This window comes from Sinohyriopsis cumingii, chromosome 17 (assembly GCF_028554795.1).
Source record: "Sinohyriopsis cumingii isolate HCF-2022 chromosome 17, ASM2855479v2, whole genome shotgun sequence".
Taxonomy (NCBI): domain Eukaryota; kingdom Metazoa; phylum Mollusca; class Bivalvia; order Unionida; family Unionidae; genus Sinohyriopsis; species Sinohyriopsis cumingii.
The window spans coordinates 73,304,399-73,329,379 of record NC_142977.1 but is presented as its reverse complement, the minus strand read 5'-3'; the positions used below and the strand labels follow the sequence as shown (position 1 = coordinate 73,329,379).

The 24,981-nt window shown below is 38.2% G+C and overlaps 1 protein-coding gene across 1 annotated transcript in view; it reads right to left on the bottom strand.

Moving 5' to 3' along the window:
• The window catches only part of LOC149779234 (uncharacterized), a 56,272-nt gene that overhangs the window by 12,266 nt on the left and 19,025 nt on the right, over positions 1-24,981 (bottom strand). The window contains exons 8-13 of the mRNA XM_089939817.1: positions 21,409-21,528; positions 20,384-20,509; positions 19,876-19,950; positions 4,442-4,566; positions 3,440-3,535; positions 262-351 (exon numbers count right to left, since the gene is read on the bottom strand). Of these exons, the coding sequence (XP_089795943.1) occupies positions 262-351; positions 3,440-3,535; positions 4,442-4,566; positions 19,876-19,950; positions 20,384-20,509; positions 21,409-21,528 (632 nt within the window). The remainder of the gene's footprint in view (positions 1-261; positions 352-3,439; positions 3,536-4,441; positions 4,567-19,875; positions 19,951-20,383; positions 20,510-21,408; positions 21,529-24,981) is intronic.

The window sequence follows — 24,981 nt, the reverse complement described above, 5'->3', positions numbered from 1 at the left end:
CGGATTTGTGCAAATGGATGCAATATACACTGCTGTAATCATCCGTGATGACAGGTTACCCGAAATAGTTCTACAGAGCATGATGAAGAGGAAATCTTTGTGCCTACTTCAATTCTTGTGTTTCCTCAACTGTAAATACTTGTTTGCTACAGGAACATATTCAACGCAACTTAGTATGATTACTTTTGATTATCATATTTATCACATGACGTAATGCAGATTGAACTTTAATTGTGTAAATATTCAACATGAGCTACATACCATTTTCTTCCCATATTGAGCCATTGCCGACCAGTCTGACAGAGTCATTACTTTTCCTCCACCAGAATTTGCCATCGCTGTTAAAAACTCCTGCACATAAATTGAATAAAAGCGTAAATAATTACACGCTCTGTAATACTTTTACTTGACAACATATTTTGCTGCACACAACATCAATTGCCACCAGGTCTCTGCTACGTTGTCATGATGTAGCATTAAAACATGCATATAAAAGGACACAATAAGATTCCACCCTACGTGTGTTCGTAAACAGCAATTTAAACAATTTAAAGGCTTGTTTTGTCCGAACAGTTATTGTCTCAACTTGTTTCCGCACTTTAGCTAGCAAAACTGAGAAGCTCACCTTTTGTTGCACTTTTCATGCGCTGTGTTTTGTTGAATAATGTCTCCATCACTCTCTGAATTAATAGTTAAGGCAATGGAGCAAGGGAAAATTAAAGGTTCTATAACAAACCAATTGCTTACTTTATATTTTGGATACAAAGTTTTGATGAGGTTGTCGCTTTGTAAATTGGTTTTTCCTGGGGTGTATAAATCCTTTTCAGCAACCAAAATCAAAGGTAAATGTGTTTTATTTTTCCATTTTAAGTATTACCAAAAAATAAAGCACATCACAAGATGGTGTTTTCTCATTAGATAACAAAACTGACATATATATATATATATATATATATATATATATATATATATATATATATATATATATATATATATATAGTATTATGACAAACTAAATGAAACATTCAAAAATAGATGTAAATTTTTCTCCGTAAATAGAAGTCATTAAAAGTACGATTACAAGCAAATTAGGGGACGGACGGAGACAGATGTACAGCATACCCGACATACATACATGAATAGTAATGCCGGTAGCACGACTGTGCATATTAAACTAGATGCCTTGCGATAAGAAGTCCAGTGATCCTTTGAATTGTTATAAACCCTCGACAGGGCACGTGATGCATTTTATAACATTTCAGCAAAGGCAGCAGTTTACAATTTATTTAACCAATCAGAACAGATAACGCTTATAATTCATATAATAAACGAATATATACAACCGCAAAAAACAATAATCCTTTGTAGTACAGCCTGGGTTAAAATCTTTTTCTGGGTTTGAATAATCGCTAAAGTAACCTCCTAAAAAGTCAATTACACCATATTATCACTAGGGTGTTACCTATTTAATATTAAAATAACATAACTTGCTCCACACGTGTGATATTAAAATAACATAACTTGCTCCACACGTGTCATATTAAAATAACATAACTTGCTCCACACGTGTCATAATAAAATAACATAACTTGCTCCACACGTGTCATATTAAAATAACATAACTTGCTCCACACGTGTCATATTAAAATAACATAACTTGCTCCAAACGTGTAATATTAAAATAACATAACTTGCTCCACACGTGTAATATTAAAATAACATAACTTGCCCCACACGTGTAATATTAAAATAACATAACTTGCTCCACACGTGTAATATTAAAATAACATAACTTGCTCCACACGTGTCATATTAAAATAACATAACTTGCTCCACACGTGTCATATTAAAATAACATAACTTGCTCCACACGTGTCATATTAAAATAACATAACTTGCTCCACACGTGTCATATTAAAATAACATAACTTGCTCCACACGTGTCATATTAAAATAACATAACTTGCTCCACACGTGTCATATTAAAATAACATAACTTGCTCCACACGTGTAATATTAAAATAACATAACTTGCTCCAAACGTGTCATAGTACCTCAAGATAATATGACGTAACGCAACTTAAGGCAAAAGTTAATACGTGTCAGACAGTTGAATCTCGTTCAGTGTAAAATGACTAAACTATGCTGCAGGCTCGTCAAATCATTTATTCAATATGACTAACAATGTAATGAAATTTTACATTAAGAAATGAATCGAAACGTTCCAGCATTTTCTTGGCCAAGGCTCGGGAAAGTTGGCATAAACACTCATGCAAAATCGTTTATCGACCTCGTAGAAATATATCTTCCCCTATAGTCAACGAGCAGATTCCAAGGCTGGAATATATATTTTACGACTTTGGTGAAGCCAAAAATCTAGTCCGAAGCATGTTAATCTCACACGCACCAAAATAATATAATTCATAGATCATCTCAACCAAATTTGTATTAATTTTGAAAGACTGGTAATTGATAAACTCCCTACAAACGGATATGAATCACAAATGTCCAAAAGGCAGTGTATATTCTGTACGCACCCGTGCGGATGTCAGGCAAATGTAATTAATTACCAGTCAACCCGCTTTATCACGTCATAAAACATATATTGTACCTTGTACCGAGTTTGAGCCTTGGAAGTCAATGAAAAGAACAACACACACACACACACACACACACACACACACACACACATATATATATATATATATATATATATATATATATATATATATATATATATATATATATATATATATATATATATATATATATATATATATATAATTATATATATATATATATATATATATATATATATATATATATATATATATATATATATATATATATATATATATATATATATATATATATATATCTTCCAATAGGTTTCATTCTATCGATAGAGTGATAGAGCATTAAATTGACAACATTTGCAATCAGAACGAGCGCGGAATTTGTTCATAAGGCTTTTTTTTACAATTCCAGTAATCGAGGTTAGCTGTCAACAGAAGTGTATCGAAGTCCAAAATCAAAGTTTGACTCACATTCCTGCCGAAGAAAAGGCCAGCACAATTTGTAGCAATAGTAAAATTGTTTGTTTGAGCAATATTTTAAATTATGACTAGAAAAGATACCCGACGATTATTGAGCAAAGCTATTCATTTCTCCAATAGTTGACGATTTCCTGTTATTCAATATTAAGGAAATAAATTATAACGATACTACATTTTCCAGTAACCTGAACTATCAAACGTAATAAATATAATTTCTTTCGGGAAGAGAATATCAGTATCTAAAAGTCTAATTGCATTTGACTATAAATTAACAAAAGCAACTGCGAGTGACTCAAACCAATTAGAAGAGTTATTAGTGCCGAATCTTCAAGCACATCAACCAATTAGAACAGTGATTATGTATTACATTTTATTTGTCTTACCGTATCATAATTGTTGCCAACAGCGACTGTATAAACTCGTAACAATGGGATCTGCATGCTAATCGAAATAAGTCGTCTAGCAATGTCTTCTTTTTCCTAAAAAGACAAGATTACATAAATCATAATATATATATATAGTTTGGTGGCAGTAGAAGGCAACAAACTTGAATTGCTGTGCGTGATAGAAATAGGGAAGAAACGGACGGGCAGATTGGCTGACCACATCAAAATAAAATATGCACCGTCTAATCTTTTTCCTGACTTCTCATCTCAAAACTCTGATAATTTGTATTTGATAATATACTTCATTATTAACATCATTCCATAAAGTATGCCTTGTAGTAATTAAGATTTCCTGCAGGCGCTTAGAAAATAAAACTGATTTAAAGTCACGAAAAAAATAAATAATAGCTCAACAAAAGAAATAGATAGCCCGATATTTTTCACTAATTTTCTCGTCACGTGATGAACATTTAGTTAATAGTCTATTGATGTCACTGAAGAAACATTAAAGAACAGAATACTGATGTGCGTAAACACAGTTAACACTTGGGCCTCAAAACGTATTTTAAATGCAATATAATTACATTTTCTTGCACGTTTGGAAATATAATTCTAATGGAGATACAGTTTAATATTAAATTATATTATCACTTGAACATTTTGAACAAATATTGTATGAAAAATGCAGCTAATTCCTGAAACAGCATTATGTTCTAAAGGCCTAATTAGGCTGATGCAGAAGATTAAAAATGAGCAGGAAACCAGAACCATTTGTAGTTTGACATAAAGCAACTCATATGAGAGCATTTCTTGTAGCGCAAGAATCCTTCTTTCAGAACTAATGCTTTCTTAATGCTCAGTTCTCTAATGGAGCCTTATAATCAGTAATACATACTAGTTCCTTTTGTTAGTAATATTGCTGCTTATAAGCCGAAAATGACTTTAGATTGTTTAGAAACTATATTCAACCAAACTGATTACAAATAACTAAAACATAACCATGTCTTCGTCATATTTCTCAGACTCATCTAGACCCCCGGTCAACAATCTGTATGTTGGTCGTCCGTCCGTGATGAGCAGCAACCTTGGGCTAAATTTGAAGCCTCTCAACCTCGGTGCATACGCTACAATAGGAAATTGACAGCCTGGGAGTGATTGCATACAATTGCATCATTAAGAGTGGATATAAGCATAACATACATGAACAAATTAATCCATGTGGCCAATGACACTGTAGAAAATGTGACTGCTATAGTGAAGTAGGTTAAATATTGACTTTGTTCTTACTTAGAAAACAAAATAGATAACGTTATGTATTGATATATCAATTACACACATATATGTACACATACATATCTCTCTCTCTCGTTCTATATATATATATATATATATATATATATATATATATATATATATATATATATATATATATATATATATATATTTGTTACTAATTATTAAATTCATGTGGTATAATGTTATTACCATACAAGTATTATTACTCTGTATTAAGTTTATTTTGTTAGATAGTTAGATGGAAAAACTCAAGCAGCGGGGGGGGGGGGGCGAATCCGACATTTTGTCCAATCGTTATTTTGCTTAATTAATACGTCATTTGGTTTAATACACTTTTCTGCGCGCCGATCCCAGCGTCGTCAGCGTCCGGTAAACACAGCGACGACCGCGTCGATGTCATTACCCCCCCCCCTGCTGCTAAGGGGCTATTTACAATGATCTTACAAACAGAGTGATCACTAACTCCTCCTCTTGTAGATCAGTTAGGTTATTTGACTGATCGGTAAGTCTAAAATTAATTCTCGTTAAAAACCGATTATGGCATCGCATATAGACCGGATTAATTGGGCTCTCAACGATTAAGAATCCGGGAGGGGCTGTTGGTGAAAATGAATAAAGGATATACCCCTGTTGAGCTTGATTTGATTGCTTGGTATCTACCTGGTAACTCCCTTCGATAACATCACACACTAGATTGATTGCTATCACCGATGCGATATTTACGTTGTATGGAGCAATATGCCTACCACCATCTCCGTTATCGTGTTTGAGGATAGTTGATGGACCGAGAAAATCATTAAGAGACTTTCTTAGTTCTGGCGCGTTGTATCCTGGAAACTTGAAATCGGGTAAATCGGCTTCTGTGATATTATACTCGGTTAGCAATTTTTGTTTATTACCATCGCTGTTAGCGGATATCATTTTAACTAATCGTTCATTGATATATTCCATGTCTGATATAAGTTGATTTAACACCTCGACGTGTTTTCGTGCTTTTGTTTTCCGTAGTTGTTTTAGTTGAAATTGGTAATTATGATTAATCTCGATAAAAACACTAGCGATATCATTTAAATTAATTGTTAATATGACTTGCGATTCAGGAGTTTCCTTATACGGAAAATACCATTGCATGGTATCCCTGTCTTGAAATATAAACTTGCTGGGTAATAACGTGCTTTTTATAATAGACAAATCATCCAGATAACTGGTAATAATTTCATGATACGATTGCGCATTCGTGTGCAAGTCCGCGGGGATTTCATTAGGTGGATTCTCGGGCCAACCTAGTATGGTTCTTATTGAACTGTTATAAATATCAACCATATACCCCGGTGTGCTTATTTCAATCGTCGACGATAATGTCGGTTCATGAACCGTAAGAGCGATTTTTGATTCTTTTCCTGTGATCGATTTTATCCTGCGTTGAAATTCTTTATTGATTTGTTCTACTTGGTATGACCCAGTTGGTATTGTAACCTCATTCCAGTCTGGGGTCCCATCGGGTTTATTTGTCCATGCAAAAACCAGCGAGTTATTAGGTTGTTGTCCGTTAAATGCTTCCGCTCGGATATTAGGCCAACTGTGATATACTCGCAATTTTGCCAGCGCTATTTCCTTCACTGGAATCGGAGAAGGGAAGTTTACACTGAATTCTGGCTTCGTTGATGTTATCGATATCATATTTGTTTGTACCGGAGTGGTGTTCTCCGCGATCCGTTGAAGTAATTGCAACCCTTCGGGGTTCAGCGACATTATTATTATTCGTCGTTTCTAATTTTTAATTTCAACACCGAATATTAACAACCTGCTTGTTTTCAGGAGGATGTTTTAAGCCCATTGAAGTGGTTTCAGGAGAATGTTTTAAGCCCATTGAAGTGGTTTCAGGAGAATGTTTTAAGCCCATTGAAGTGGTTTCAGCGACGTGGTTTCCAGCTTCCAGTTGAAAATCCTCGATTTTTGACATCGCGGAGTTATACAACTGGACCATCGTGGAGAATTCAGCATCGGATATAAACGAATTATCTATCGCCAACGAGATCAACCCGGATAATTTCGAGTACGCGTCGGATACTATTTGATGTTTTACTGTATACTCGTTGAGTTTTTTCTGAGAACACGATGATATCTTTCTAGTGATTGCGTTGGCGACTCCAGCAATTGTTGTCGCCGCGGAGATAGCGATTGGAACAGCGATCGGGGCCATCATGGTCACCGTGGATAAAATAACACCGGTACCGGCTACTATACCTGACACCGAGTACACGACCGCGTCGATGGTGGTTATTTTTCGACGGTATTTTTTTATTTTTATACAGTATTGTTCGGAAAGCGTTTTCAAATTCGCGGAGAATTCTTTTACGGTATTGAATCGATATTGATGTGACGTCGGTGATACCTCTGATTCAATTACCTTGGTGGTCATTTTTATTTTAAAAGAGCTAGTGTTTTTAATTACTTAGATCCGCTACAAATTCCACATACCATGTAATGTCTGCCCTGGTTAAAGTTCTTTCAACGGCTCTAATTGTAAACGGTTCAGGTGCGCCCTTGTCTATAATTGTTGATATTGTATTGTTAACCCCGGATGAACTTGACGATGATATATTAAACTGCATCATTGAAACCAGTGTCAATCGATAAATACCCTTAACAGTTGCGGTGATATTTATTATATTCTGTGTAGGAGTCCAAGTGAATGGTCCATGCTGAATCGTGTATACTGTGTTGATGGTGTTCTCATGAGGGATTTTTATTTTTGTCACCTCCGGTAGTCTGTCTTTAATCGCTGCAACATCAAGTTTGATTGTTCCTATTTCCTGTGTATGCGCGTCTATACTCCTTTTGTTCGCTGCAATATTAACGCTGAATGCTTTTATGAGCACTTCATGCGCGTTTACAGCAATTTTGTTCTCTTTAACATCATCTTTGATTGTTTCTATTTCCTGTGTATGCGTTTCTATACCCCCTTTGTTCGCTTCAATATTAGTTTTGATTGTTTCTATTTCCTGTGTATGCGCGTCTACACTCCTTTTGTTCGCTGCAACATTAACGCTGAATGCTTTTATGAGCACTTCATGCGCGTTTACACTCTTTTTGATCGTTTCAACATCAGTTTTGATTGTTTCTATTTCCTGTGTATGCGCGTTTATATTATTTTTGTTCGCTGCAACATTAGTTTTGATTGTTCCTATTTCCTGTATATGAACGTATAACCCCGCTTTGATTGTTTCTATTTCCTGTCCATACGCAGTGATATCATTTATAGTTATTGTAATCCGGTCTGGTATTTTTTTTACCAAAGAATTTATCAATGGTGTTATCAGCCCTGTTAAAATTTTTTCGTAACATGTAAAATTGGCCCGACAGCGTTGTAAACTCCGAAATAGTACTTTTTATCCCCACAAGATTCGGTTCGGTTACCGTCGGGGTTCAAAAAATCTAGCAGTGGTGAGTTGTATATCGGTGACAGACTTTTGTATCCCCTCGAACTGATTTGCTTGCGCGTTAAATTTATCATACAAATTTTTTAACGAATTCGACATGGTTATATAATTGTCGCCAAGTGTACTTATTTTTCCATTTATCGTCAAGATGGATTCACCTGATTTAAGTCGTCCGTCATCGGTATACAACGCGATATTGTTCTCGGCGGCATCACGCTGTCGTATTAAAACGTCATTCAGCGACACATTACTGGATTTCAATTTACCCTGGCGGTCTTGAAATACAACTATTTCGCCCGGGTCAACACTGGTTAAATTTAACGTATCAGCGATTTCATCCTCAATTAGTTTTTTTATGTCATCGGTGGCGAGCGTTTCCGTGGATGCTTTCAGCGCCGAAACCGGTCGTCCCCAGATATCAATCATTATTATTGTAAAAAAAACAGTGTTTTTAATTAACCCGCCGGGCCTCTACGACCCCACTAGTGTATTCGTTTACAACCACATGAGGTGGTTTCCGCGATGATGAAATCGCCGCGAGTACGTTCAATACCTCACGGCCGCATATCGGTGGGTCACTTAATTGTTGTGTTGGCAGCGTGGAATAAAAAACCGGGGCTGAACACGCCCGGATATACCGCATGAACTCGTTTGGCGGGGCTAACCCGTATGAATCAAAATAGACGATCGCACGCGGATCAATTGCGTATGCAACCCAATGAGTCCCCGCTCCGGAGGATTTATCGAGGTTAATTATACCGGTTTCAATATTCCTTGGTTTTGTCGGTAATTGATCCCTCATAAAAACACCTCTGAAGTTTTTTATCGCTAACGCGTCGGCGGCGTCTATTAAATCAAAATTAGACATAGGAGTCATTAAACGGTTCCCGGTAGTCTTAGACCCTTCCCCGAGTACCATGAATACGGGGTTCCCGGTAGTCTTAGACCCTTTCCGGCTACGGGTCGTTTTTTTTATAGCCTTTCCCGGTTGCCTTCTTCAATGCCATTCCCGCCGCGGTACCAACGGCTCCTAACGCCGCCGCGTTCGCCACTGCTGGGGCCGCCGCGGCAATCAACGCTGGAATCGCAGCTAACAGCGGAAATATCCCACCGGTCTTTTCCATGTTTTTAATCGCTGCGGCCGAAAAATCTATTTGAACACCCTTTTTATTCTTCATCGCATCATTGAAATGTTTTATTTGACGCGCCGTCAACGATATCTTATGATTACCACCTGCCATCTGTGACGGCTTTAACGTTATTGTGGTTCCACATTGTTTAGCCGACTTTGATCGTAATTTCTTGACTTGACCATCGGTCAACTCTACATCGACAACATTATACGACATTTTTATTGTAAACGCGTTTATGTTTTCAATTACATGTTTTCCACTGGTGCATCAACGATTCTCATTCGTTCACCAACACCTTCCAACAGCATTGATTTATCGCTGAGAATGACAGCAACCGCTCTATAATTGGCAATAACGCCGCGAGTTACATTAGCTCGGAAGTGTATATCAACGACGGATTGTCTTGTTAAATCAAGATGTTCCAGCGAAAAGTAATAAATCGGATATAGTTCTTTGAAATCATGTTGTGATATTTGCAAACCAGTGTCGACGTTTTGATCACGACTCATATACGACAGCAACCGATGGTACACGCGTGCAATATGGTTTTGACCGTAATTAAGTTGTATATCCTCAGATGGTTCCTGCTGGCCGTTTATTCTCAGCGAGACGTCAGTAACGCCTAATCGATCAAATATCATATGGCTGGATAGTTGATTATCAACTCTCGTCATATCCTGCAACGCAACAAATATATGACGCGGAGCCGAAATGCCTTGTTGTGATGCCAGGTTCCATGTAAATATACCATTGATATTTGATTGTTTAGTATCTGTTGTTGTTGTTAGCCAACTTAGTAATGAGTTTCCTCCCTGCTCCATAAAGGATAGCAATCTTGCCTCTGTGGTAATGGATGGAGTAATTACTGGCATCCACAATAATATTTTAGTTAAAACGACTTTACCAGAGTCATTATTTGGATTCGCAAGATCCGCTGGAATTCTCCAAATTGCATTTCTATCATCACCTTTTCGCACAAGCACCACGGTATGCTTTGCTCCGTAGATAACTTTTCGCCCGTTCCTACAAAATCCAAATATATGATGCAGTGGAATCGCGCATGAGAAAGATCTACGCGGCCCTGTTAACATTGATATGCGTGTTGCAGCTCCGATGTTAAAATTAGGATCGCTGTTTATAATCATATTCTCAACATCAGCGTGAGCGTTATCAGCATTATTTCTTGGTCGTCTTACCACAAATTGCGAGTTTCCAGCAGTGTTTCTTGTATCCTTTGCAAACATCATAGATGGACCCGCTGATCTTGTATAATCGTTGGAATATCTTGCTAGCCCGATTATTGTTGTAGCAACATCAACATCACGTTCTATTGATTCAATTTCTCGCCCGTCAATGAGATATTTTGCGCTCTCAAATAGCGCCATTACACCGTTATTGACTAAGCCAACTTTGGTATCATCTGGATACGGTGCTGGTACAGCAGGAGTATCGGCCTCTGTTACAAGTTCTCCTTCGATTTCAATAAACGCTTCACACGGCAAAAAGTATTTACTGGTATCATGGACTTGAAGTTCAATTCGCGATCGTATGTTGGGTTGTACTGCATGATAGGAATAAAATTGATAATTACGGACAGAATCATCCTTGTGCACTGGTGCGTCCATATCAAACGCCGGGTCAGCTGTTCGTTTAAACATTTTATTTAATAATACGCTGATGTATCTAAATCATCGTCGTCGTTTTAAATTCTTCGAATTTTGTCGTGGTTTTAAACCACTTCCCGCTATTATGTTTGCGATGTCATCTTGATTATTGTTTACCAACGACTCTAGTTTTTCTTCCACGGCGTTATTTATTACTTTACTGACATTTGCAGGCATCACTGTCGTTGATGGCATCACCGGTGGTTTCTGTTTTCTTTTTCGTGAAAATCCCTTGGATTTTACCAACGACATTAGTTTGTCCTTTGCTGCAGAAAACGCCTTTCCGGCAACATCTCCAATAGCGCTGATTCCCTTATCACGAATAACATCAATACCCTTCATTCCTAAATGTTTGGCTAACGGCGCTACTTTTGGAGCCATTCTTGTAAATAACCCCGCAATGGTGCTACCGAGACCGTCTCCGTACCACGCGCGGTATACGGGCAATCGTGAGTTTACCACGTAGACGCTGACTGGTTTATCATGGTTGTAGTGTATAATCATCTTTATTATAAAAAACACCAGTGTTTTCCAATTAGTGATTGATCACCAGTGATTGATCACCAGTGATTGATTAATCGCTGTAATGACCGTGGTCCACGAGTTCGTCTATGAGCGTTCGATATACATTAATGTCCATGATACCACCGGCAAATAACCGCCTGCAAATATCAGCGGCCTCATTGATTATTTCCGGAGAGTTATTTCCGGCTCGTTTTCCTCCGATTAGTATTTCTAGCCGTGATATATCACTGAGAACATTACCAGGACAAGTAACGTCTTTACCAACAGAGTATCCTTTTCCGTGTTTTGGTCTTTCACTTTTTACTTTATTGTGGAATATTATATAATTATTATCACGCGGTGGTAATTCATTTTTATATTTACTTGCCAAATACACTATTCTTGTCCAGTCCTTTAACGACCTTATATTTTTCTCGTAGCCGCTATTGATATGCTCATCTCGTGTGTCCTTAGCAAAATTTGTAACAGTAAAATTAACTAATCCTTCTAGCCGAGATTTCTAATTGTGTCTATTGTGCTCTTTTTAAGCACATTACGGGGTATATTCCCCTCTTTCTCTATTTCTTCCGGTATTTCTTCCGGTATTTCTTCCGGTATTTCTTCTTCTGGTTCTCTTGCGGTGGCGCCTAGTTCTTCTTCATCGGCTATTGTAACATAAGGTTCTTGTGGGTCCGTTATAGCGAGTGGTGGCGGCCTCCGTGTTGTAGCAACCGCTATTTTCGCAGGGAGTGTTTCCAGAGACTCTTTTGTTTGCTCGGTCTGAGCCGCTATCTTTTCAAGCGCACCGAGGACGGGCACAGTTGCCGCCGTAACATCTTTGGTCGCTTTAGTTACGGGAGCAAAGAGCTGTTCGCTTCCAACAGCAAAATCAGTTTGTAGTTGTTGCCGCGTTTGAAGTTGTTTTCGGACCCTGTCTCGTAACGGTATGAACTTTTTAAGCGCTACTAGCCGCTCTCTGGCTAGCCGAGTAGTAAGTGATTCGCCTACCATTATTGCAATTGCTCCGTAATTTCTAATTTCCCGCCGAGTGTGGCGGGGGGGGGGGATATGTCCCAGGGGCTCCACGGAGTTTTCGTCTATAATCCTTCTAATGTTTTTAATTTTATTAGAGATTTCTCGACGTCGTTCAAAAGCCTGTCCGAGTTTTTTTCGTACTGTCTCAACGGCAGTAAATAGTCCAATAAATGCATTTACGTCATTGCCATACAAGTTTTCATTGATCGTATATTGTAATCGCTTTATAAAAGAATACTAGCGTGGCAAGGTATATCGACCTTTCTTTGATTGCTCGTTAATAATTTCATAATCGGACAATATTTTTTGGTTATCAAGCTTATCAGATAATTCAATTCCTTGATTTTTTAATTTTAAAATCTCGGTTAATATATTATTGATGTCTTCGATATTCATATTCTTATAAAACATCTTATTTCTAAATAAAAAAAAAATTATTTTACAAAATGAACCCCGCGTATCAATCCCGAGGTGTGTTATCTAGTATGAAGTATTTCGTCATGGCGACTTCGTCACGGTGACCTTGTCACTCGCTGATTTCTGTTACATATGAAAATCGAATTCTGTGACCCGTCTTTTTTGAGATCGCTGAATTCTGTATTCCTTCTGCTACTTTTCGTATTGAGGCGATACAAATGTCAAAATATTTTCCTGCCTCATTCATCGACTGAAATATTTTTTCCTCGTGAGTTGTTGTATCAAATGACTTTACGGGTTTTGCTTTCTTTGAAAACTTACCAGTTTGGCCTTTTTTGGCATTTTGACTTTGCGAGATGGCTTGCAAGTTTATAAGAGAATTATCAGTCTTATTATTATTAATATGATCAATCACAAGCCCATTTTCGATTAATCCGTTGAATACTTCAAATACCACCCTATGAACATAATAATTCTTCTTTCCGGCACCAAACATCAAATACCCCTGATTATTTACGGTACCAACCGGCTTCTTCAGTCTACAATTTCTAACAACGCCGTCGCGAGATGCCTCGTAATTAACGAGCACAGGATGCGGCTGAAATTCTTGGTCCATTTGTATAATAATACTACTTGTCTAATTCATTATTTGGTTTAATTATAAACCTTGCAATGTAGTCCTGAGGAGTTTTAATGACTGAGTCAGCGGTGGGGTCAATGACGGCATTTTTTATTCGTTTATCATAATAGCGTTTTAGTTCCCTGTATCGCTTTCCGCCACAATTGATACACAACTGTGATTTTCCTCTTACACCAACGTGGCAAACCAAGCACGGTAGGGGGCCAAGAGAACCATTACGAACGCTTTGTAAATGATACCCGCAGAATTCACCTCTACATGATTTATTGCACGGGGTTATCGACCCAATCATCAACCATTTGCAGTGATTCATTATACTATATTCTTTCATTTAAATACTTGTTTTAATTATATGGAGGAGTTCGAGAGATTAGCAGCAATTAAACCCTGGAAAAATATTAAGTTCAATCTCGATAGAGTCCTCAAGGACGCACCAAAAGCGTTAATAAACGATAGAACCCTGTTGAATAAAATACGCGACTGTATCAATGAATTCAAGCGTGATGGTGCATCTCATAGTTGGTCAACATTTCGAATTGATGGTGTTGTTGATGCTACCATGAACGACAACCGCGCAGCAACGATAATATCACACCTTGACGGTAAAAAGTATTTCTTCAGAGTAAAATTCATTGTCCGGGTGGAATCAGGTAATTGGATCATACGTGATAAATTTGAACCGGTTCTCAGCGACAAGAAATCAGTTATTGTTAGCCGCGACTCCAAGCCAGGGCTGTTAACCGGAGTTGACAGACCATACTATGAACGAGCGTATCCTGAAACAGCAGTTGTCTATGGAATATACCCGTTAAATAAGAAACCTGATATCGGAAAACTAGCGCCGATGAAACAGTCAACGGGGATAAATTGTGTAGCAGAACGAGTAATAGAGCATTTTACAAATGCGTGTCGAGGAAATAAACTGACCGATTTACGACGTAGCAAAATAAACCAATGGGAGGAGACAGTGCGCGAGCGAGGAGCAACCATCAGCGACATAGCGAGATTAGAAACGTCGCTGAGATTTCCAATAACCGTTACAACGATAACCGGTGAAGTATTATATGAATCAAAGTATAAATCAAATGGAGCCCCAATCAAAATTATTGATCATAACGAACACGCGTGGACGTCCGCGGTCACAATATTTCCACGGGATAGAACAGTAAAGTATATCCCGGGGGAATTCCTGGGAGAGGATGGTTTTCTCGCGGAGAGGAAACTATTTGATGCTATTGCCTGCTTGTGTAAAAACGACCCTGTATCAGCGTGGTTACTTCGCAGCGCTGAAAACGACATGGATACCTTTGATCAGTTTGTAAGACCAAACGGTGAATTATATCGCACTGAAGCGTTTCACAACAAGATGAAAAAAACCGCCATGGAATTTGAAGAGCATGATGAACAACTGCTAACAAATTGTTTTACGATTCCATCGGTTGCGGCTCATGTTGCAGCAAGGAAAAATGCGTGGAGACCAACGCGCAAGGAGTTTCTACCGGATGTACAATCCAGTTGTTTGGAATACTATCACGGTGGACTATGGAACACTGAATACAACCGCGACGCTATGATCTCGGTTGATATGGTTGCCTGTTATCCAGCGAGTTTTCTCGGGTATGGATCCGCCGCTGTGTACTTCAAACGATTTGGACACCCCAGACATGAAATGACTCGTGTTGCTATTAATGGACCACTGCCTGATTTTGATTTAACCGGATTCGCTCGCATAGTATCATTTGAATTCGCGGCAGGACTTCATCGCTGTTGTTATATTTGGATCGGTAGACACATGGCTGAAAAGAAGTGGCTGCCAATAGCGCTGCTACGGTGTATGATTGATTGTAGCATACTTGTATCGTTGATTGTCAGTGACGCGATTATATCATATCGGGCGCAGACTGAAGTCTGGTTACCAGAACCAGAGCGTCTAGATAGCATAATTGACGAGTCCAGAAAACACATTGATGCCGAGGAGGAATATATCATCGAATGGTCCAAAAAGATATTCAACCAACGAAACTGCGAGGCAAAAGATCTCGGTAGAAGAATAATCGGTAAGTTCACACAAGGTGGAAAAAACTGCGACTACAAACGATATTGCTCACGGCTGATTATAGATGACGCAGAATATGATTTCGTAATCAAGGACGCAGTGGCAAAAAATAGATACGTGAACTGCAAAACAGCTTTCTTGTCCAATGGAACAAAGTTGGGTACAGTTGTTACCTACAGCGATGGAGACAGCCCCGCGTATCCGCATTTGAGGGCGTCTATGCTGGGTTACGCCGCTATCAATTTATTCTCGATGATAAATAGATTTCCCGACACCGCGGTTAGAGTAGCCGTTGATTCATTTTATATAGACGTAAAGTACAAGGGAAACTTAGCCGAGTTTACTAGTCCGGACGAGAGTTGGGGTATATGGAGAATTAAAAATGAAATACGACGCGATTATTCCCCGTCAGCAGATGTCACCGTTGAAAATAATTACTTACGCAGTGATAAATTGTCAGAATGGTCTAATGCACCACCGTGTTCTGATCCAATTTGTAGATACAAAACAGTTTATTTAAGCGGCTGTGGCGGGTCAGGAAAGACGACTCGGACAATTGAATTATTTCGAACGCGGGCAAGTATAATCGTGCTTACACCGACTCATAGACTAGCGCGAGAGATAAAACAACGAAATGTTGACGCCGTTACTTATCACAGCTTTTTTCGATACAGCGGCGGTGAGTGGACTCCTGATCGAATGGGGGAAAAATTTATTCCTGAGGTTATCATCTGGGATGAGATATGTACTGTTTCGTTAGATACTTTACAAATGTTTCTTGAGTGGTTGCTGCGCGCGAATACAGCGGTAATCATGTGTGGCGACCATGGCCAACCACCACCATTTGTCGGCGAGGGTCCACATGATTGGTTAAAGGGTTTTGTGGACTATTATGAAGAAACCGATACTGATTACCGAGCACTTGATGAACAACTGCGCAAGGTTAAAAAATTAATCAGATTACAGCCGGATAGAGCTCAATGTGAAATAATCCGCGAGGTGATTCCGGAAACGCCGTTAAATGAATTCTGGGAAACATGGAGACCAAACGATTTGATTGTAGCGAGTAGAAAGATAGTCAGAGACACACTTCAGCGGAAGTTGTTTGCGTTGCATAAGGAAAAGTTTCCAACGCGCCCAGTGCCGTTATGTTATAGACCCGCGGACACACGGCGGCAGAACATTGAAGTTGAAATCCCGGGCCCGACAGCGTCAGGGACAAAAAAAACAAATTCTTGTGCTGAATGATATCGTGCTCGTTGATATCAGCGTCGTCGAGGACGCGCTACGTGCTGATAAATCCCCGTGGACGCTAGGATACGCAACGACAATACATTCCTCGCAAGGATTGACTATCACGGATACAATTGTTTGGATAGTTGATAATCGCATCGAATGGTCAAATCTAGTCTATCTTGCAGTGTCCAGAGTACGGAGAATGAATCAGCTTCGAAGAATTGTTATTGACGAAGCCACCGACGAAGCCGGCGACAACGATGACATTATTGATGCAAGCGTCATTGATAGAAAACTCTCGAGTTACCGCCAACCGGATAAAAAAAAAACAGCGGCGTTTTGATATTGATGCCGAATTAATAATTGCGTTACGACAACAACAGAATAATCACTGCGCGAGTTGCAATTGTGTAATGCGCTGGCGTTATTCGGATAAAGACGCTCGCCAATTTACCGTGGACAGGATCGATAACAGTCTCGGTCATATCCGTGGTAATGTGAGGTTAACTTGTCTTGAGTGCAATAGACGCAACGGCGCTAGTTAAGGCCACGTGGGGGTAATTGAGTATCGTCAGGTATCACTTGTAGTTGCTCGCGTGTAAACCCCCGCTGTGGGGCAGTTGAATCCAGTCTATAGATCGGTGGTCTACCAGTTGATCGTGTTATCGTTGATATGTTATGCGTGGTAACACTCCAAATAGGATCAGTAGCTCTTGCTCTGCCGCCTTCAAGTTCTCTTGGTTCATATAAATATCTAACAGTGACATTGCCGAGAATCGGCTTGGAAACGCTATCTATTTTTGATCTTCCGGGTATATACTTTTTTTTAATCGCGTCGCTGGGCTTCATGTTGATTGCTCGGGTAATCTCGATATTTAACGCTGCAATTACGCCTGGTAATCTTTCAACCCATTCACGAGATCGTTTTTCCTGAATGAATTCCTTCGCGTATTGATACCCAAATAACCGTTCAGCAAGAGTCCGATTGAATCGTTCAACAATTGCCTGATCACGATGTAGCGCAGTATGACCTCGTCGTATCGCGACGCTATGATGTTTCAGCGTTGATAAAACAGCGCCGCGAAATTCACTACCAGGATCAACTTGTAATAGATTTGGCCAGCGCAGAGGACCCCTTCGGTAAATTCGCTCAAACGCATCGGCTACTTCAGTTGCTGACTTTGTTTTTAACGGCTCCGCTTGTTTGTATCGACTCGCAACATCAACTACGGTTAGCGCGTATTTGTAACCGTTGTCATGCGGCAGAAATAGTATATCAGCCTGATGAACTTCATTGGGTACGGTAACATCAAAGCGCGAGAAGTTGATTTGTTTAGGTGGCGGTAGATAGATTTGCCATATAGCCTGTTTGGATAACCAATTAGCCGCAACGGCCTTTGTTACCTTTGCAGCGCTTGCGAGTTTACCAATTGCGGCCTTCCCCTTCCAGTATCCTCTCGGAGAATAATAGATGGATTCCATGTTGCTATTATAAACGCTAGCGTTTTCAATAACCAGCGCGTGAAGCTCCGCTTCCAATCATTAATTTACCTTTCATAGCCGATTTTACCAACCATGAAGCCAATTTTTCTTTGAATGATTTATTAGGAATAGCATTTAACGCGTGAATTAATTTTACATCCGCGATATGACGCTGTTGCAGATCGCTACTTTTGTAGTAAGCAACATCATGAGCATGACACGCCTTATCGATAGCGTTTATTGGATACTCACCGGGTTTGGGCTGATTTTGATCATCGAGTCTGATATCTAATCGTGTTCCGGGGCCACAGTAGCTATATCCTGGGAGGTGCTTTTCTCCTGGATACTTTGCCCACGGTGTTCCGGGGAGTTTTGATAACTTGGCTGCAATATCACCTCCTCGCTTTTTTTTAAAGCATCCCCGGGTCTAGCAGAAATAAATCTAAATTTCTTTGTACCGCATTGTACACACTTACCAGTAAGCGCCGATCTGTTATTTCTCGTTGTAACGGTTGTCATATCATTTGTGCCAGTACGCACTCTACACTTCACACAATATAGATCCATAATTTATGTATAGAGATATGAATATAATTGATTTTTCGGCGACTAAAACAAGAGAACCAGTTAAGCATGTTGCAGCGTTACCAAACTCGATCCGGATGATTATCATCGGACCATCTGGATCCGGCAAGACGCAATTATTACTTAATTTAATAATGAGATGGATGAAGTGGGATAAGTTGTATTTAATCGCCCCTAGCGTGGATGATCAACGATGCTACGAGGTGTTGAAAGATTTTAACGAGAATGCATCAGCGATCGCTGAAAAAAATGTTATTGAGTTTATTACAGATATCAATGATGCACCAGGTATTGATGATATTGATGGCGACGTTAACAATCTAGTCGTGTACGATGATATTATGTTAGACAATCAAAAAAACCCAGCTAGGATATTTTCCAGAGGCAGGCATAAAAACACCGACGTGATATATGTCACTCAACGATACACTCAGATTCCAAAAGTAATCAGAGACAACTGTAATATTCTTGCTGTATTCAACGGCGTTGATACACACACGCTACGAAATATTTGGCAGACATGGTGCGGCGGTGACATGGACTTTAATGGTTTTCGAAACTTTTTTAGTCATGCTCAGTCGACCCCACATGGATTTGTAACGATAAATTTACATGATCCTCGGACACGATATCGTATCGGACTTGACCAAATATTCGGTTAGTTGTAAATAATTTTCATTGTAAATAACTTCTTAGCAGCAGGGGGGGAAATGACATCGACGCGGTCGTCGCTGTGTTTACCGGACGCTGACGACGCTGGGATCGACGCGCAGAAAAGTGTATTAAACTAAATGACGTCACCGTCGTGTAGGATGGACCGTCGTCGTTTTTTTTTTTACCAGGCGCTGACTACACCGGATCCGCTGAGTGCAGAAGTATTAATTAAGCAAAATAACAATTGGACAAAATGTCGGATTCGCCCCCCCCCCTGCTGCTACTCACCACTTCCTAGCAATATTGCCTGACACAAATTAACTGCCCAGTACATGGGGGTGGAACCTTCTGGATAAATCGTATCTGAAATTAGAGAGTATATATGTACCTCTAATTGGGCACTTTTTACATACACCATAGAAATATAGATTTACGTCTTTACTGCGTGCACCATTGCAAGACGGATTTATTTCTTTATTACACACATCATATAAAGACGGGTTTACGTCTTTATTACATAAGCGTTTGCAAAACTGGTTTAGGTATGCTTACAATTAAGCTTTAAAATATCTTATTCCCTACAGTTCTTAGTGTAATCTTAAAATCCATCTATTTGCGCCCTCTCTCCAATGAAACATCACATTTATGCGAAACCTTCGGTGGGGCTTTTATTATTTTCCCGTTAATTTTCATAAAGAACGAGTAAATAAAGAAACAAATACGAAAGGAAAGAAGGACTAGTATTATACAGAAATAAGAAACAGGAGAATGTTTGGCTTGTTTTCATTCTACTTACGTATATGTGTCAGCACTTCCTGGTATTTGGTCGTAAAGTGTTGAAGCACAGATGTCTCATGGCCAAATGTCACCAAAGCAATGTGTTCCATTAATCCTCTCTCCATCGGTTGCACCGTTTCTATTTCTGTGATAATGATAATAATAATAATAACAATAATAATAATATCATCGTCGTCGTCTTATCATCATCATCATTATCGTCATTAGTAGCTAGAAGAAACAGATCAAATGCCATCTCCAATGAGTTTTTAAAATACGTAAGTCCCTGTTTTCCTTTTCACAATATAACAACTTTAATGAGTATTTTTAAAATATGCGAGGCCTTGCTTAATACTTGCTTAATACAATAATGGCTCAGTAATTACGTTTACCACATTAGTTTCTCAATTTCTCACTTCATTCGAGGTTAACAACTAGCTTTAAACATATATGAATTGAGGTCTTCCGTATGAAGTATGTAACAAAGAATTATAAATTATCGACTATTATGTTACAAGTCTTGACTTGTGTCTTTTACGATCTTTTCCCCACATTATGTGATTCTATCAAACACGGACATTGACATTATGCACCTATTATATATTGTTGTCTTCCACTAAGTAAAACTGACTTTTAATGGATGATTATTTGAACAATGGCTTCCACATCACATATATTTCAGAGAAAAACATTCGTTGCCAAAAAGGCTTGCATATTAAGAAATGTGGCAAGGATACGAAGTTTCATATAGAAAAAATGGCAGTCGATCAATGTACAATTAACTAATATTTTCGTTTCTTTTATGTGATATTTTGCTAACTGGGTCAAAGAAAAAGATTATTTAACCACTACATAGATAATGATATTTAGTATTGCATATGCATACAACTTCATCAGCAGCCCATACATTACAATACTAAACAATATCACACTCTTATAACTTTAACTTTCTCTTGACTAATTCATTTTCAGCATATATGGAACGTGTATTAAGAAAACGATTTTAAATTTTATCAAACAACAGCTATATTGGAGAAATTCTACCGTTGATGAAGTTCCTGAGGAAGTCAAGGATATCCCCCCAGTATTCAGCCACTGACGCTGAGGTATCCAGGCATATTATTGTGTCAAATCCTATGGACCTTGACTTCAGGATTTCCTTAGCTGCAAGTACATAGAATTCAAATATATATTTACGGTAAAAACAAACTTATGAAAAGCACGCATACATATACATACATAGGCCTATATACTAAATCAAGTTCGTATATATATATATATATATATATATATATATATATATATATATATATATATATATATGTTGGAGTTTGGACCGAGACAAGGAAATCCGAGTCAAGGGTTTATATTATTTGTCTCCCCACGAGGCTTCCCGAGTAGGGAGACATATAATATAAACCCGCGATTGGGATTTCCTTGTCTGCGTCCAAACCCCAACGTAGAATATTTTTCTCACCCAATATTTTCCTTTAAACTAAAAAGAATTCTTCACTAGTGTTCATGTCCAATGTTTACATGCGGCGCATGAATATAAATATGTCAATGAGGGCTGTGGTGTGACCGTTGCGTCCGAAGTACACAGTTTATATGCGTAAGCCAAGAAAAATAACAACATCAAACGTCGCATAATAGTGAGGTATTATCACATTTAATATATGGATGTTATATAAAATTGACAATAAATAATTAATATTTATTACAGGAAACAGTTTTATTTTCATCGGTTCCAATTTTGAAAAATTATTTTGTAAATAATAAAACGATATTTGCTACTCAGCTCTACTGTAGTTATACTTAGTACAAGCTGTAACGAAGAGTAACATCTTTCTTTAGATTATTCATGGGTAATTGGAGATCGTATATAACTATTCTTTTCTTTTGGAGGAGGTGAAACTGTGTGTGACATACTTGTGTTGTCCCTAATATTGATTGCAAAATTACCCCCGTGTATAACAGACCCTCCAAAAACGGAATCTAGCGGATAACCATGTGCTAAACTTTCACGTTCAGGGATTCTTTGAACATTTATTTTTTTTGTCCTAGAAATATGGCAAGTGCTACAGTGAAATTTGCTTATGGATTGATGTGTTGACGGATAAAGGATTCCTTCTGGCTGGTAAGTGCATTATTTGTCATTAAATAGTGTAGGTATATTTTTCATTCAGCCGGGGCACAATGGTGATGCCTAACAAAATGATAAAATAGCATGTTTTATATAACACTTTTCTGGCTGTTGCTAAGTTTTCCGTAGTTGTTTAGAGACTTGGGAGGCTATGAAGTGTATAGGTCTATAGTCTATATTGCATGGATCAGTGTTTTCTGTTATAGTTCATTTCACACAGCATTGAGAATTTTATCCTATCTGTAGCACAGTCATTTTTCGGGTCAGCGTCATTAAATGTAGCTAACAGTATATAACTTGTTTCACACAAAGTATTTACAACTAGTCAGGTAGCTTTAGCTACATTTAATGACGCTGACGTGAAAAACGTACTGATCCAGGCTTGCATATAGATAAAACTGACCATGCTGTTTGGCACGAACTAGCATAATATCAAACAATTCCATATCGTATGCGTTTGTGTCTTTGTCCCTCTCGAAATGTTTTTTATGGTGTGTTCTCAAAGATGGATTTACCTTAAGTTACTATGTTTTTGTTATAGATTTGTTGCCGTTGTTGTTGTATGATCTTAGTACAACTACGTCAGGCACAGCAGAAAACAAGGGTTTCTTTTTTAAAAAGTAGTTCTAAGCGCGTGGACACTTGACCGAGACGACTGGTCTGAGATGACTAGACTGAGATAAGAAAAGTAAGTTAGCAAAACAGCATATATATATATATATATATATATATATATATATATATATATATATATATATATAGAGAGAGAGAGAGAGAGAGAGAGAGAGAGAGAGAGATGTGTGTGTGTGTGTGTGTGTGTGTGTTTGTGTGTGTACTTAACATGGAGTCCCTTGCACTTGTCACAAATAAACTTATAATTTTTCCATTCAATACTTTACTATTAGAAGCAATTTCAGGTCAATTGAGGAAACACAAATAATATGCCAATCTTATTCTCTCTATCCTTCTCACCTTTATATATATATATATATATATATATATATATATATATATATATATATATATATATATATATATATATATATATATATATATATATATTGCTGAGTTTGACGGAACAGGCAGGAAGATTTTATACATGAATGCGGCAAATAAATGTTAGGTACGTTCTTAATGTTTCGGCCAACCATTCAACTTTTGATTAGAAAGCCGTGTCGTCTATGTATAGTTACATAACCAAACCAAAGAAGTCAATTGTTAACAAAATGTCCATAAGAGGAGTTTGAAAGATGAAACTATTTTGTTCATATAGTTCAAAATTAAAGTTTTATTTATTTTAAATTGGCAGATGACACAACACCACGCTCGTGACCAGTTGTAGCAGAGTTGGTGCTCTTACGTGTATGTATGTATTTCTCTGTTTGAATGTTTGCATTAAAAAGATTGAATTTAATTTTTCATTATACAAAACATCCATATGAACAAACAGTGTACATTTACAAAAGGAAAGAAAAGTATATTGATCTGTGAATTACTTCATGCAATACAGTTAGCAGCAATTAATCAACATTGTTTCATACACAAATATCAAGTTATGCTTGAAGGGAACATATTAGATTTGACGCCTTAAGGCAGTCATCCGTGTATTTCGTAATTAGAGTATACACTCAAACGGTGAATCTAACATTACACTGGTCCCTAATTGTATAGAAGTCGTCTGCTTCAGAGATAGTTGTGCTATTTATTATGGCTTTCAATGTGCTGAATTTAAATATTACAATTAAAGCAAATGATTGGTTAATGTTCCCAGGATATTTAATTTTTTACATTTTACGTCTATGTATATTGTGTAGATAATAGTGTGTATGTGTGATTTGGATGTTTAACATAGTTTTAACAATGTTTCAGTCATATCGCTACGATGTCTGCAGTGTGGCAGTTTATAGTGATGTCTAGCACTGGATCATCATGCAGCAGACACGTATCATGATGTCCCACCCAGTCACATTATCCTGACACAAGACCAACCAGTCCTAACACTCTTAATGTTGAGTGCTAAACGAGGCAGCTGTTAGTACTATTTTTATAAGTCTGTGTATGACTCGGCCGGGGATCGAGCCCACGACCTCCTGCATCCAAGGCGGGCGCTCTAACCATTAGGCCACCGGAGCGGTGTGTGTAGATAGTACAGGTTTATTCATAAATTGTAACCCAAGGTTTTTTCATGTGTTTGTGGCTGCTTTACATGGTGATATTTCACGTGTCCTAGTTATGTAACACTTTAACAGCAAAAGGGTTATGGGGGCCCCGAGTGGCCGAGTGAAAGCGCTGTCCGTTACGGATCACTGCCATCTCACCTCTGGGTTCGAGTCTCGGATTCAGCCAATGTGGATATGTGAAAAAGCTTGCCAGTAGCTTCTAGTGGGTCGGTGGTTCTTTCCGGGGTTTTCCCGGGTTCGTCCTCCACCATTAATACTGGCCGCCATGTATAGTCTATCGTGTGCTGAAAAATG